This window comes from Pseudorasbora parva, chromosome 6, assembly GCF_024679245.1.
Source record: "Pseudorasbora parva isolate DD20220531a chromosome 6, ASM2467924v1, whole genome shotgun sequence".
NCBI lineage: Eukaryota > Metazoa > Chordata > Actinopteri > Cypriniformes > Gobionidae > Pseudorasbora > Pseudorasbora parva.
In genome coordinates this window covers 29,047,608-29,064,097 of record NC_090177.1, presented here as the reverse complement: position 1 = coordinate 29,064,097, position 16,490 = coordinate 29,047,608, and the positions used below count along the sequence as shown (strand labels likewise).

General features: G+C 39.4%; 1 protein-coding gene across 1 annotated transcript in view; it reads right to left on the bottom strand.

The window, feature by feature from the left end:
* Positions 1-1,969: 1,969 nt before the first annotated feature.
* The window catches only part of xkr7b (XK, Kell blood group complex subunit-related family, member 7b), a 90,115-nt gene continuing 75,594 nt past the window's right edge, over positions 1,970-16,490 (bottom strand). The window contains exons 2-3 of the mRNA XM_067446588.1: positions 15,216-15,414; positions 1,970-3,575 (exon numbers count right to left, since the gene is read on the bottom strand). Coding sequence (XP_067302689.1) covers positions 2,595-3,575; positions 15,216-15,414 — 1,180 coding nt within the window. The 3' untranslated portion in view covers positions 1,970-2,594. The remainder of the gene's footprint in view (positions 3,576-15,215; positions 15,415-16,490) is intronic.

Genomic DNA, 16,490 nt, shown 5'->3' with positions numbered 1-16,490 from the left:
ATATATATATATATATATATATATATATATAAATATATATATATATATATATATATATATATATATATATATATATATATATATATATATATATATATATATATATATATATATATATTAATAAATTACATTTTGATGTTTGAAAAGCCAGAGACACACTGTGAGCATACAATATTTGAAAATCGATCCTTATTATTTATTTAAACTTCTTGTGCAAAAGCAACTATTGAAACCTAGTAATTCAATTGGCTTGTGTAGAAGATTTTATTATTGAATTTAATGTAAAATAAGCTGTATATAAGACACTATTAAATATCAGATGTATGCTGAGGTTGCGTTTGTCATGAATTAAATGTTTGTGGACGTTGACTGCTCCAAAATGACATGCATGATCGACAGAAAAATAACTTGGAATGTGGTGACGTGAGCCAGGAAACCAACTGAAAAACTAGTTGAAGATTGTTAGCATTTTGGGGAAGCAGCTATGTATATATCAAAAACCAAAGAACGGGGAGTTGTCTCCTGCAGGAGAGACTCGGCTTAGTTGATGCGAATAAAGCCTTTCTGAAATCAAATGATCTTTGGGAAATGATTTTTGCAAGAATAAAATTTCCAACACTTGTCATGTTGCTGAAATATGTACTAGGAAACCTTATTTAGCATTACATATATATAGAATAATTACTTGCATACTGTAACTTTAGTTACCGTTATATTATCTTAGCTATTTATTACTTATAGAAATAGTGCAACATCATAGTTTCATTACATGTATTGCAAAATACATAATGTTTTGAGGACCAAGTTTGTAGTCAAAGTATGGGCAGGCCATAGTCAATGTAAATCATATAGTTGATGCTTCGTCCATACCAGTGAATGTGCCATAACTTTTTACCAGTAATTTGAGTGAGGTGTACAGACCACCAATGAGGTTTAACGCATCTCTAGCAGAAGGAACAGCCACTGCTAACAACAGTATAGTTGCTTCACAGCCTCCTACAATATAAAATCCCTTTATGTGTGAACATCCCATTACCATTCCCAAGCATCATTTGGTCTTCAGACTGGACAGCAGGATTCTTGTCTTTGGCAATTACCTATGACTCTGGGATTTTCTACCTGGGTTTTAACCAGGCAATAGAATTCAAAAGCAGCAAGCAAGACCTTGAAAGACCTCACAGAGGAAGAGAGAAAAAAACTTTAGCTGATGTCTTGCGATGGTCTTGTAATTGGGGTGATTTCTTTAAAATTGTTGTTACTCAAAAAAGCCCTGGAACAGAGCTAAGTAGGATAAGCAGTTAAACTAAAAAGAGGTTTTAACTTTTTATGAGGTGGCAAAAAAGTCTTTCTTTCTTTCAAGCAAGCATTCACACACACATTTTTGTCCCCGATAGTTGTCATTAAGTGTAGCTTTTCATGGCCAAGAAGAGCAATCACAATTGCCAAACCACAAAACCCCCCAAAATTCAGAATCTAAACTCCTCATAACCACAGCAATGGCCGCCTCTTCCAAATAACAAAATAAGGAGTGAAATGAACACATACAGATGTAAAAGGGTTTTGAGGCTTGTGGACAGAGCAAACCAATACTCACCGCTTTAGTTACTGTAAAACGAGCTCACACACAGCATTAGAATTCACTGTCAATCATTTGTGTTTTCTCTGTGTGAAATGCAACACAAAACACTCAGACGTTTGCAAGTTTGATGGTTCCAGATGTCCCAAAACCATTTTCATGAAACACTCAAACACGCATATTCATTTTTTTTTTTTTTTTTACTTTTCCGAGGCTGTCATGTGAATACGTTTTTACAGCATTATTTTTTTTATCCAACTACAATTTGTTCACAATTTTTGTCTTACTATATGATTTTTTCTTCATCTGAACAGATAAACAATGCAGCATGACCAGTCAAACATACAGACAACACCCCCCCCCCCCCCCCCCAAAAAAAAAAAAAACATCCATACCAACACACTGGCACCATTCTATTGTATACATATAACAAAAGATAATATATATTTATGAATATCAATTAGAAGAATTATATCAAAGACATGGCCACATAGTCATTAAAAATAAATCTAATAAATAAATAAGTCAATAATTACAGAAGAACTCTTTTGAGAAATGGATGATTGATTGAACTCGCTAACCTCACCATTCACAGAAGCAAATAATACACAATTTGTACTGTTTTCAGGTCACTGAAACATTAAACTTAGACCAATACAGTGTCAGGATGGACCTGAGGAATACTGATCGGTCGGTTTATCTATATTTTACAAATGTCCACTTCTCATCACTGTCAGTTAAACTCTTTTCATATGTTCAGTGCATAGGCAGAAAGTTCCTTTCCTAGTTTCACTTCCCATGCAGGTCATGTAAACGCCACGCTATTCCCATCCAGCCTGATGTGCATATTCGGACCAGTCAAGCTTTCACAGGCATCCGGATGCCAAACATGCTGAGGCCCCACGTATAGCACCATGCCGACCGTCAAGGATTGGACCGTAACCTCATGGCGGCATCTGCCTCCTGTGTCCCACCTCTGCATAGAGATGTCATGAGGAAGGTGGAGGTATGAACAACACTATACCGTAGTCTCGTACTCTGTCACTTCCTTGGGGTTGGTGAAGCTCTGGTACTGGATTCGGGGCGTCACAGGAGATGTATTCTCTAGCACCAGGATGGTCTTTCTCAGCCTACGGTCGATAAAGTGTGCATCCCAGGCTGGGTAACTTTTTCTTGGCAGGTCGATGCGGATAACGGGACCTTCAGTTCTTGGTGGACGCGGGGAAGAAGCTGGGGGAACACTAGGAGGCCTTACCTGAAACACAGGCAGGCAGCTGTCTCTATCCCCAGCCCCAATCTCCCGATCCCCACCATTAGTCCTCTGGAGAGTTCTGGGTGGGCTAGTAACCACGTCCGGTTGGGGCAGGGGTGTACCCAAATCCCCAACGCCTCCCAGGCCAATTACCCCTATTCCCTCCTCCACACAGCTCCACTGAGCACCCAGGATGGGTCCATCCGGGTGGAGCAGGCAATAATAGACGAACATAAAGAACGTTCCCAAAGCATAGCTACACACAACCACGCACACAATGATCAGGGCGTAGTGTGAGTCCAAAGTGTGAGGTCCTCTATGGATATACCAAGCGGTGGTGAGTGCGACATTCTCAACCATGGTCACGCAGTAGTACATGCCCAGCCGAAAGCGGGCACGGCCTTCCTTCACATTGAACCAGCAAAAGATGTAGATGATGCCCACCACCATGTTGTAGATGATCTCCTCCCACTTGGACATGCAGAAGTCGGTCTCGCCCTGGATGATCCAAAAGGTCATGGCGCACCAGTGGGCCACGATGAAGATCCCGAAGTAAAGCTGGAAGACTGAAGCGAAGAGGGCGAAGGCGATGGTCCGAGCACCGATGGTGAAGAGATGCCAGAGCATTTGAACAATCACAGCCTTGTAGGACATGGGAAGTTTATCATCACGAGAGTCGCGCAGAACCTTCTGGTAGGAAGCGATCATCCAGGCGAGTGAAACCAATGAGGCAGATGCAGAGAGACCTACAGAGACAGAGCAAGAAGAACAGCTTGAGTAATGAAGCATAAAACCCAGAAATAACTTTAAAAATTATGCAAAAGAAACATGGCCAATGCACTGCAAACAATGTTATACATACATAAGAGATGTTTCTTGCATTGCAGTGCTGGTAACAAACCTTAGTACTCAAGGGTCAATGGAGTTACCTATAAATGTTGGTGCTAGATAGAATTTGCTATCGTTCATGTAGCAGTGTAAATATCAAGAATTGTACTAACTCTTAAATAACTTGCTCATCAAGATTGTCTTCAAACTGCTACTACACCATGATAGAAGTTGACTTGAAAGAGAAAACTAGCCATAGAAGATGCTTAAAATAACAGCTGGGACCAATGCAATGAAGTTCAAGCTGGTTTATGCTAGTTTGGTGCTAGTCTAGCTGGTAGATTGCTACTGTTAGTGTTAACTAAAATGAAAACATTTTTTTAATAAACTGAAAAAAGTACAGGTTTTCAAAACCAACTAAAAAAAAAAAAAAATTGTCAAATTAATTTTAGTTTTTTAACATATAATTATAATTATATATTATAATGCCTTGTAGCTGAGAATGCAGTGCACTTTGTTAATTATTGCATTCTGACACATTTAGAAAGGCAACGATGCACGGAATCAAGCTTGCTGAAAGCGTTTGCATTTACACTCATGCATACAGCGAGTTTCAGGCCTGAGTGACTTCAGATGGCCATATAAAAGAAAAAAAGTGCAATTTTCCCCATACCATGCAAGGTCAGAATATATAAGCTGTTGACCCCCACCGGCATGTATAGTATTAGTGCACACAAAGCAGATTTGCACGTCTTAAATAACTATTATTCATTTCAGTTGTTAAGTTTAACCTTTAATAATAATACCAGTTGACAGGGCTCCCTGTCCGGTTAGAAAAAAACCCCAACAAAAACAGCATATGCTGGTTAGGTATGTTTTGAAGCATGGCAGCTGGTTTGAGCTGGTTTATGCTGGACCTTAATTGGTCATGTGCTGGTTCAAGCTGGTCCTGAGCTCAAGCTAGTTTTGTAGGACCAGATTAGGACCAGCACTTGACCATCTTAAGCCAGCTGCTATGCTTCAAACCCACTCCACCCCTACCATAATTCTCACTCCATGCTAAACTCAAAAGTTGGCAACCGTGCAATCTCAGTGTTGCATGAAGCTCTTCTATAGCCGTAGCCAATTAAATAGCCTAAAAAAGCAAGTGCTAAATATAAAACCTAATCAAAATCATTAAGAATCACTACATTTCCACATTATCAGACTTCTGCCTTCAATATTTAATTAGATCTAATGTGATTCATTGCTAATTGAACATGCGATTGAATAATTAAGTTTCAAAACATGAATAATTCAGGGACTAATTGATGTCTCGCCTCTTTGGACTAATAATATATGAATGTGCGAATATACCTTGCGTCACGACAGACACATTTTGAGAAAAGATTCTGACGAGGCAAAGAAGCAAAGCGATTTTAATTCCAGACATCACGGCGGCTCTTATGAAACACAAACTGACATGAGCTGGCAGAGATTTGAGAGCTGCTCTTTCAAGGGGTATGGCAGGAAAAAAGAAATGCTTTCAAGTTTTGTAACGTTTGTTGCTCTTGTTTTTGGATTTCAAATAATATTTCATAGATGCTACAACACCTGCCGAGACAACAAATCACAGGGCTTGTTCCCCAACTGCCTGAGAGGATGTCTCTCTAGAGAGAATGAGTGTAAGAGTGTGTGTTTGACTTGCTGACTTGCTGGTCAGGGTGACAGACGGTCGCTTTATATTGTGGTTGCGAGTACACTAACATGCTAAGGTAGAGTGAAAAGGTAAGAGGAGGTGTGTGTGAGCATGTGTGATCGAGAGATGTGCAGCAATCTCAGGGGGCTTCCACACTGAGCTGATGTTGTCATAGGGATCAGCTCTTAAATACAGCTCATTACATGTTTGTGTATCTGGTAGGTCCCGACAGATTGCCTTCGGATGCTTGATTCCTCTCCAGTCCTACACACACACACACACTCACACACACGCACACGCACACACACACACACACACACACACACACACACACACACACACACACACACACACACACACACACACACACACACACACACACACACACACACTTGCAACTTCACCCTATTTAAAGTGTCATGAAACCCCTGTTTTAGCACTGCTTGTTCACACCTCTAATTTGAAAAATACTCAAAAATGGAAGTATAAAGCTGTGAGAAAGTGGGAGTGTAGAGGGATACAACAACTAATAAAACAGACCTGCTACACACTCATTTATACAGACAAATTAATAATTCAATGTGAGCAGAGAAAAAAAAAAGCTAACAGATTTGGAGGCACCTTAATGTATTTAAAAAAAGTAACCCTATGACAACAAACTCACACAAATCTTAAAAAAAGTTGCGCCCCAACGACAATATTTTAATTCATGAAATATGATGCATAGGGCCGTTTTCTAAAGTTGTGCTCCTAGCAGGTCACTTTCATTTTAAAGCATTTTTTTCCTTTTATCTGCGTAATATTTCAGGTTTTGCATAGCTCAGTTGTTAAAGCATTGCAATATACAACAACATCCTGCGATCATGAGTTCACAGAAAGAATAAAGGCATAGTTACTTTTGTCCATTCTTCTTTGAATTTTCGGTCTACATCATTGTCTTCTGTGTATCAGAAAACATCTTGTCATCACATTCATGATCAGACGTACTACAGTATCAGTGTCAATATTTGCACATATATTTTATTAGAGGAAGACATGGTGAAATATGTGCACATACATAACACTAGCCTAGAAATCTACAGTACATGCACGAATCTCAAGCTGTCTGGTGGATATCTTGGCATGGATGAAAAAAACATCACCTGCAGCTCAACTTAGCAAAGACTGAGCTGGTCGTCTTCCCTGCTAATCTGACCATACAACACGACTTCACCATCCAGCTAGGTTCATATTTGATTACCCCTTTAGGGTCGGTCAGAAATCTTGGAGTAATCGTTGATGACCAGCTGTCCTTCAAAGACCAGATCTCAAAGACAGCTTGGTCATGCAGGTTTGTGTTGCACAACATCAGGAAAATCAGACCGTTCCTTAAAGAGCACGCAACACAGCTTCTTGTCCAAGCCCTGGTAATTTCTAGACTTGACTATTGCAATACGCTTCTGGCTGGACTTCCATCTTGTGCAATCTAACCGCTGCAAATGATCCAGAAAACTGCAGCACGTCTTGTCTTCAATAAGGCCAAAATGGCTCATGTCACACCTCTTTTCATCTGTCTACATTGGCTACCACTCGCTGCCCGGATCGAATTCAAACCTCTGACTCTTGCTTATGGATCTTCCACAAGCTCAGCACCCGCATACTTCGACTCGCTCCTACTAGTCTACACCCCCACCAGAAGCCTTCGCTCAGCTAACGAGCGAAGGCTTGTGGTACCATCACAGAGAGGCATGAAATCCCTTTCCAGAACTTTTTCATTCACTGTTCCTGGTTGGTGGAACGATCTTCCGTCCTCCATACGCACGACAGAATCACTGGCTTCATTCAAAAGACAGGTAAAAACTAATCTCTTCCATGAGCACTTAATCTTATCATTAAAAAAAAATTCTAACCCTTCTTCCTCTTTTTTTTCCTCTTTTCCCTCCCTTTTCTGGTTTCTGCTACTCTGAGTAATATCCAAATCTTTGTATTTGGGGCACTTTTTGTGTTTCTTTGCCTCTTCATGACAGAGCTTCATGTATTCCTCAGATGTATGTCGCTTTGGATAAAAGCGTCTGCAAAATGCATAAATGTAAATCTAGACACACCCTAGCGGCAGCGAATCTAATTTGCAGCAAGTGTCGTCTGGTGACTCTCCATTGACTTGTGAGCTGGAAAAAACAAACTCTGGTCAGGCCAATCACATTGTGTGTAGAGTCGGTGGGCGGGCTTAACATAATGGTGGCAGAGATGTGGAGACAGCTGGTGAACGGTGGCCTTGAGAATCGGCTTTTGCCGCGTCTCTGGAAGACCTGGAGTTGAGCTTTTCTTTGAGAAAAGAACAAAGAACGACACTGAAATTATTCTTAAGAAGGGAAGATGTGTTCAGAGTTTTGCCGACCGGATACAGTGAAAGTTTAATTATATATGAGCTCCGCAACACGTTGCTCTGGTTGGTTATAGCGCTATCCAGTTGCGTGCAGAGGGAGTTTGAAAGACAAAAAAAATTTGAGTTAATACAATGAACAGTTTTGAGAATCAACAACCTTTATTTAAATATTATTAAAAGATTTTGGGACCCACTTTATATTAGGTGGCCTTAATGTACTAACATTGTAATTAATAATTTGATACAATGCACTTATTGTGTACATACATGTTTTTACATTGTACTTACATTTTTAAAAATACCTGCATGTAATTACATCTGTAATTCATTTCTGCAGTTACATTTGTAATTACACAGTTGGCACTTCCCTTAAACCTACCCTACCCTTAAACTGACCCACACCACCACACCTGTCCCTAACCCTACCCGTATCCCACCTCAATATCCACAAGTGTTTTGCAATACAATTTGAACACAGTGAGTACTTATTTTTTGATGTAAGTACATAGTACTTAAGGCCACCTAATAAAGTGGGGCCAGATTTTGTAACCATGGGGTAATTGTGTGTTTTATTTGTGAAGATGCGGCCAAAGTGTGCTATTTTTATGATTTATCCAATTTTTTATGTGGTTCAGATACAATATTTTGAGTTTCTATTTATTAAACCAATTTCCTTCATTGTATCAACTAATATTTTTAATTTCAATAAACGCACAATTTACTTTTTTTTTAAACCAAATTTTTCAAAGTCTGACCCTTGCTGTTCACTGAGTGTTAACTCTTTTTGCATTTTATTTCTCTCTCTCTCTCTCTCTCTCTCTCTCTCTCTCTCTCTCTCTCTCTCTCTCTCTCTCTCTCTCTCTATCTCTCTCTCTCTCTCTCTCTCTCTCTCTCTCTCTCTCTCTCTCTCTCTCTCTCTCTCTCTCAGCCTTCGTTCTGAGCAACTCATTTGGTGCAGATCCAGATTAAGAGAGGTCTTAATTAGCAGAGATCCTAAAGCATTAGTCTGCGTTTTCCCGCTCCGCTTCCAGCTTGCCCGCATGCTCTCCGCGTTCTCTCCCGGCCTCTCTTTCAGAGGCTCTCATGGAGCAATGCGCTGGCAATCTTAATTAAATCAAACATCAGAGGCAGCGCAAGCCCACTGCCACAAAGACTGCCTCAGATTAGAATGCAGTTTAAAGAGACAGGGATAAGACAAGTTAAAGCCCAGCACTGGCAGTGCTGAAAGAGAGAAAGAGGGAAGTTTAAGTTGTTACAGCGCCTGCATTTAACAGCTAGATGATGTGGTGGAAGAAAGTGCCGGAGATGTTTGCATAATGCACTTTAATAACAGTATTTGTGTTTTAGATTATATTAAACGACTACATGACAGTTACAGTCAAGTCCTAAAAGAACAAAGGCTCTCTACGAGATCTCTAAGACCTTAAAACACACAGTGGGGAATTCACAAAGAATGAATTGTGCTCTCTTGTGAATGCTCTTGTGAATTATGTTCTCATGCTAGTGATTAACCATCAGCCCTAGCCGCCATTACTAGTTTAAAAGCATCACCCATGTGTTGTGTTGAAAGTAATGTGTTTGAACAAGTAACAACTGGGTTTTATTTTAAGCATTAGAGAAACACATTTCTGTGAGTGTGGGTTTGTATGAGAGAGAAGAGTGTTCATGATTACCTGTGGCTGCTCTGGCTGTCAAGCACATCTTTAAGTGATTTAGACACATTATTGCAGTATTTTTAGCTGGGGGGAAAACGTTGGTATATTTTGCTTTTTTTTGGTAACAGAGCTGGATGATATAGTATACCTAAAAAATAATACTTTTATGCCTTTTAACTATATATTATATGGCCATTCTACAGAACTGATGCAAACTGCTGTCCCATAACCAAATAAACACATTTAAAAAGCATTTAAGTATTCAAATTTTAGATGTTAACTAAAATCCTTTCTTTCTAAGATCTAGTAAATCCCACAATTCTATTTAAAATATCCATAAGCTTAATATATATATATATATATTGGTTACTTTCATTTGGGAGGTGGCTCTCCCGAACCCTAAAAAAGAAAAGAAAAAGTATTTTAAATTTTCTTTGTAATTCATGAGACTTAATGTAACAAACTGTGTGACATTTTCATGTCACTACATGTGTGTAGTGTATTCATGTGTATGTTTCAATCCACTGGTTGAGAGTGATTTTAAGTGTCCCTCTCTCTTATAGCCTCTCTTTCATAGTAGATAGGTTGGTAATGCCCGGAAAGTACTGCTTAAGTAAAGGGAATTTACAGCGTTACTTTCGGTAATTATAAGGTAACTAAAGAATAAATATGTATAGGTATAAGACAACAATATGCAATATTTGGGGAATAAAGGGGTAACTATCAGGAAAATGAACAAATCATTTATACTGTAAGTATGTTTAATTAATGGGTAATTATAGTTACAGGGTAAGTATGAATCTACAGGCTGTAAATTAAAGTGGTGTTTGTTCCCCTTTTGTTTCATATAGTTACAGGTATAGTTCATACTTACCCTGTAACTAGGCCTTTCACGATAACAAATTTTACTGGACCATAAATTGGCCAAAAAATTAGAGCGTTAAATGATAATATTGTCATTCTGAGACACCTAAAATAATGATAATGGCATAATAATGCAGGTACACCTTTTCAAAGATCAATACACTTTTATTTCTAAAGACTATTTAACACTAAAAACAGAAAATATTTTAAATATACACAATAAATGAACAAAACAACTTAAAACAATAAAAGCAATAGACTCTAACAAAAAAGGCCCTTGAATAAATACCAAAAACAATAAATAAAATGGATGAAAACTGCAATGAATGATTGTGTTTTAGGTGCATATTAGGGGTGGCATGGTTCACAAAACCCATGGTTTGGTTTGTATCACGGTTTGCGGTTATGCACACGGGAGTGCACAATAATTGTATAAAATCTAAGCATTTAGTGGGGAAAAAATAAAGGAAACTACAAAAGTGAATAAGTGTAGCTGTAAATCTGGTAAAATGTTTCAGTCAAAGTGCTCTTCTATCATCTTGAATCAGTCGGCCCATTCTCCTCTGACCTCTTGCATCAACAAGGCATTTTCGCCCACAGGACTGCCGCATACTGGATGTTTTTTTCCTTTTTTCACACCATTCTTTGTAAACCCTAGAAATGGTTGTGCGTGAAAATCCCAGTAACTGAGCAGATTGTGAAATACTCAGACCGGCCCGTCTGGCACCGACAACCATGCCACGCTCAAAATTGCTTAAATCACCTTTCTTTCCCATTCTGACATTCAGTTTAGAGTTCAGGAGATTGTCTTGACCAGAACCACACCCCTAAATGCATTGAAGCAACTGCCATGTGATCTTTAATGCTTTCATACTTGCAAGTCGTGAAACAAATGGGGAATGTGAAACTAAATCTTAAAGCCTATTCACACCAAGAAAGATAACTAATAAAGATAACCATAAAGATAGCTATATTAGCATCCTCACCAGTGAACAATATCACTCTGTTTATTCTAAAACAGAATGCATATCTGTTGTGCTTTTCTGTCGCTTTAATACCGGAGCTCATTACAGCAGGATGAATTCGGATTGGCTGTCATTGTTTTCATGGCTCATCAGCTGGATAAAATTTCTGAAATTGATTCCAACTATATTGTTTCTATTTGCCATTACACTTATAGTTGTGGTGTAGACTGGTTTTTTTTTTTTTATATTAAGAACGATTTTTAGAACTATATCTTTATAGTTATCATACTTGGCGTGAACGGGCCTTTATTCTCGTTCTCTTTGTGCATTCATTTGAAGCACAGTTTTGAAGCAACGGACACAGTGAAGGGAAACTGTTAAGTGCTACTTGATAGTAGTGCAGTTATAGAAAAACAATAATCAGCATGCAACATGAATAGCATCCATCAGAACCATAAATAAACAGCATTGCCATAGAATATAGGAGACTGCACACTTCAGAGCCCTCACTTCAAGTGCTTTTCTCTCCACAGTGAGGAGCGGAATACAGATGCTCACTTTCAAATGGAATTCACTGACACAATGTAAAGGTCAAAGGTCTGAGTCAGACTGACAGGCAAGGCCATGAGATCAGAAAAAAGATACAAAGAAAAAGCCAGCGTAAAAGAAGAAGAAGAACAAGAAAAAAACCTTTCTGCGTGGTAGTTGGTAACCAAACCCATGACCCAGAATTAATCAGAACATCTCTGAGACTGTTCAGTCCTACAGCGAGTTATACATCTCTCTCTCTCTCTCTCTCTCTCTCTCTCTCTCTCTCTCTCTCTCTCTCTCCTTCTCTCTTCTCTCTCTCTCTCTCTCTCTCTCTCTCTCTCTCTCTCTCTGATGACTACCGTTTTTCTCTCATCTTTTTGTCCCTTGAGTACTGTTCTCCTCTCCCAGTGGCATGTGATGGCCTTCTGAGGAAACAAAGAAGTCCTCTCTGTGTTTTAAAACTTTGTAGGCCTACTTTCCTTTTTTTCTTCGTTACTTTAACTTTACTTTAATGTTGTAGAGGTGATGAGCGGGGCACTTTCTAACGCAGGGTTAGTTTGTGACACCCATGGTTTAACACTTTCCACACATGCCAGGATGAAGAAACTTAGTGCATTTACTAGTTGCCATACCAACGCTTATTTAGAGTAGAAATTAAAAATAAAAGCTTTGAAAGATATCCACTGAACATTTATTTAACCAGAAAAAAAGTGCATTTCTTTAAGTTTATTTTTTCATCTCTGTTTTTGTGTTATTTAAAATCTTTATTTAAAGGGGTGGAAACACTCCAGTTTCAGTCAGTGTCATTGTCAATCTTGAGTACCTATAGAGTAGCATTGCATCCTGCATATCTCCGAAAAGTCTTTATTTTTTTTAATAATTATATAAGAAAGATGCGCTGTTCCGGAGTCTTTCCGAAAAAAGCCGAGCGGGGTGGGGGCGTGTCGTGTGAGCGGAGCTAAATAATGACGTGTGCAGCAGCGCGCTGTGTGTTGAGTCGAGTGCGTCATCCCTAACAGCGGGGAAAAAAACTTTATTCAAAATAATAAATATGGCTTTTAATCAGATACAGCCATACATCTATGATCCGGAATCAGACCCAGAGCTGCAGTTGAACAGGAAGCAGCAGCAAAAACGACTAGAGCAGGGACGTCTCTATGTGGTGTACAAGTTATACATAACTATATAATATGCTTAGCGGCTTGTGCTATTTACATATTTATACTTGAATTATATCGTCATATTTTTGTCTTTGAAGGTGTACATGTGGAAGTGCAGTTGTGCACGTGTGTTTGTGTGTTTACGGTGGTTTGTGTAGACAGTAAGCGGACTAAAAAAAACACAGACATTTGAAGCAGTCTCACTCACCGCCTGCGGTTCTAACGTTGGGACTGCTCCATCATTCAGCATTAGGCGATTGGGAAAATCCGGCGTCGAGCTGGGCCTTGTTTATGAAACAGTCGGCACCGAAATGCAGCGAACAGATATAAACATTCGCGCAACTCAGTTGCTGATCCGGAAAAGCAAAATTACATCCACTGTGCCTTAACGCAGGGTTTTGGGGAATCTGTGCAGACTGTCTTGGTCTGGCAACCAAAAACGCACTTTTTTGGTGACATTGTTATGTGCACATCACCTGTCCAGCATCCTACAAAGCAGCGCTTTGATGGGCGTAGCCTGTTACTTTCGCTCTCTCCCTCTCTCTCCTCTCACGCGCTTCCGGTAGAATTGTCCGTAAGGCCCCATACAAGGAAAAGTCCGCCCCCATTAACGTCAAAGGGGACGGATGATCTCAAAAACTTGCGAAACTTTATGACTAACCGGAAGTAGTATTTTTGACAAAGAAATACTCCCATCAAACGTCCACCTTAACTTTTGAAACTTTTGTCTATGTTTAGTATGGGATTCCAAGTCTTTAACAGTGTAAAAAGATCAGTATGCATGAAACAGCATTTCACCCCCCCTTTAAAAAAAATATTTAAAAGCACATCATTGTACTAGACATTAATGTGGGAAAAAATAAATACTATGAACTCTAAGTGGATTTACACAAACTGAGAAATTTAAAACCATCATCTAATTTCTCTATGAATAATAAGAATATAGAACATAATGTGGATAAATACGTTCAAAAGTCTGGGATCTGCAAGATGTTTTTGTTTTAAGGCCAATTCCCACTGCATAGACAAACACACAAAAAAAGTTGAAAAATAAATGTCATGTTCACACTGCACCAACAAATAAGCCACCCACGGAAATGGTCGAGCACCCGCGGAAAAGACACGAGATATTCCTCCTTTTATTTTAACCAATACAAATTAAAAAGGATTGCAGCTTTCAGACACGACTTTATTTTCGTTCTATAGGTCATTGGAGGCATTATTGTAATGCAAGAGTGCCTCCATGTAACAAATCTCTTACCTCGCAGGCGAATTTCTTTCACTATCACAAACGGGACGCACACTTTCAAATATGGCATGCTCTCGCTCTGATTTTACGCATGTGGGCTCAAAACTTTTGTCCAATGTGCCCTCGCGAATATCTCCTTGCTCTTTCTGTAGAATTGTCTTCTGATTTGTCCAGACACCTGCCATTTTTTTAGATTACGTCTGAGTTTGTTGTCGTTCGTTGGAAAATCATATCAAACAATTCAGACATTCCACGGCCCAGCGAACGCAGACTGAACATGTTCAGTTGGGTGAAAACAAAACCTCCAACGGCAACAAACGCCGTTTGTTGCCGTTATTATATGTTTTGATGTTTGCCGTTATTTTGATGTTGCCGTTATTATATGGTTTTTTCATTATTATATGTTTTGATGCTCAATAAACATGTATTATTATAATAATTAATGTTTAAAATAGTTGCGCTGCTTAATTTTCACGGTGATACATTGTTTTTTTGATTCATAGAAAGTAAATGATTGTAAAAAGATTTTTTAAAATAATATAATGCATGTCTTTAATGTCTATTTTGATCAATTTAATGGATCCTTGCTTTTGAATGGTAGTGTACTTTTATTCTTAATATTTATTTATTTTTTATTATTAAACTGTTGATGATTTTCATGTCTTTATATCAAAACCTATTGCTGTTTTTTCCCCACGCTTGTATCTGAGGTGCCAGAGTCATTTCATATGGCATCGCACAGAGTGGAGCGTGTTAAACGTTTTGTTTAATTCCATCACAAGCAAACTCTTCTCAGGAGTGGCCATATGAATAAGTCATGATGATCACGGCACAATCACACAAGTGTTCTGTCCTCTCTCTCTCTCTCTCTCTCTCTCTCTCTCTCTCTCTCTCTCTCTCTCTCTCTCTCTCTCTCTCTCTCTCTCTCTCTCTCTCTCTCTCTCTCTCTCTCTCTCTCTCTCTCTCTCTCTCTCTCTCTCTCTCTCTCAACACTTCCCATTAAGTATGCCCAACTAAAAGCATCTCATCTGCCCACCTGGGAAACCTTGTATGTGTGTGTGTGTGTGTGTGTGTGTGTGTGTGTCCTCACCCCTGCAGGGGCAGTATGTGGTTACTGTGGATCATGATGCTGAGCTGCAGCACAAGCTGAGGTGCGCTCTTCAGGAAAGCCTCCAGCAGCCGCAGCATGTTGATGTCAGCGCTCTCAAACATCAGACGCCAGTAGAAATGACGCTGACCTGGGTCACTATGCCAACGGCTTTGCACTCCCAGGTACAAGGTGTGGACGTACCTGGAAACACACAGAGGGGAAATGTCAAGTGGTTATTCAGGTTCAGTAATTAAAGGTCAAATGATGTTGTTTCTTGCGCTCTATAGCCACCCTTAAAAGGGATTTAACAGTTGGACTACTGGAGGTAAGGGTCAGAAATTAAAGGTGCCCTAGAATGAAAATGAATGAAAATGAAAAATGAATTAACCTTGCCATTGTTAAAAAAGTTCAGTACATGGACATCACATACATTGAGTCTCAAACAGCATTGCCTCCTCCTTCATATGTAAATGGTAAATGGACTGCATTTATATAGCGCTTTTAACAGACCCTATGGCCATCCAAAGCGCTTTACATTTTGCCTCACATTCACCCATTCATACACCGACGGCGATGTCAGCCATGTAAGGCGCCATCCAGCTCGTCGGGAGCAGTTGGGGTTCGGTGTCTTGCTCATGGACACCTCGACACTTGGTCAGGTGGAACCGGGGATTGAACCACCAACCTTCTGGTTTGTAGACAACCTACATGAGTCACTGAGCCACTGCCGCCCCTAAAATCTTGTTGATGTAAATCTTGTTTGTGAAAAACACCACGGAAAAACATGCTATTTTCAACATAACTTCACATGTGACGCAATCGCTGGGATCATTAATATGTACGCCCCCGACATTTGCATGTAAGCCCATGTTCATTGTCAGGTGAAACTGCGCAGTGTGCAGCCGTCGAGAGTTAAGCAGATAAAGAAGCGTCACTCGAGGATAGTGAAAACAGCAGATCATGGAAATAAATGTCATGTTCCAGGCTGTGCTGGGGATGTGAGGACTTTTCATACCCTTCCCACAGATAAACAATGTCAACAGTCATGGTTGATGTTTATTATAACCGTGATAATATCCCCTGTGTTGTCTAGATCTAACGCAAGATGCTGGTTAAATTTTTTTCCTGCCAGTGTTGTCATAAAATACAACAGTAGATACGTATGTCAATCCCTTTTGACGGATTTAAATCTAAATTAACTTATATTTCATCATTAACACATAACTCAGAAACTAACTACATTTATTTACTACTCATCAGCTGCAAAGTAATCCTAC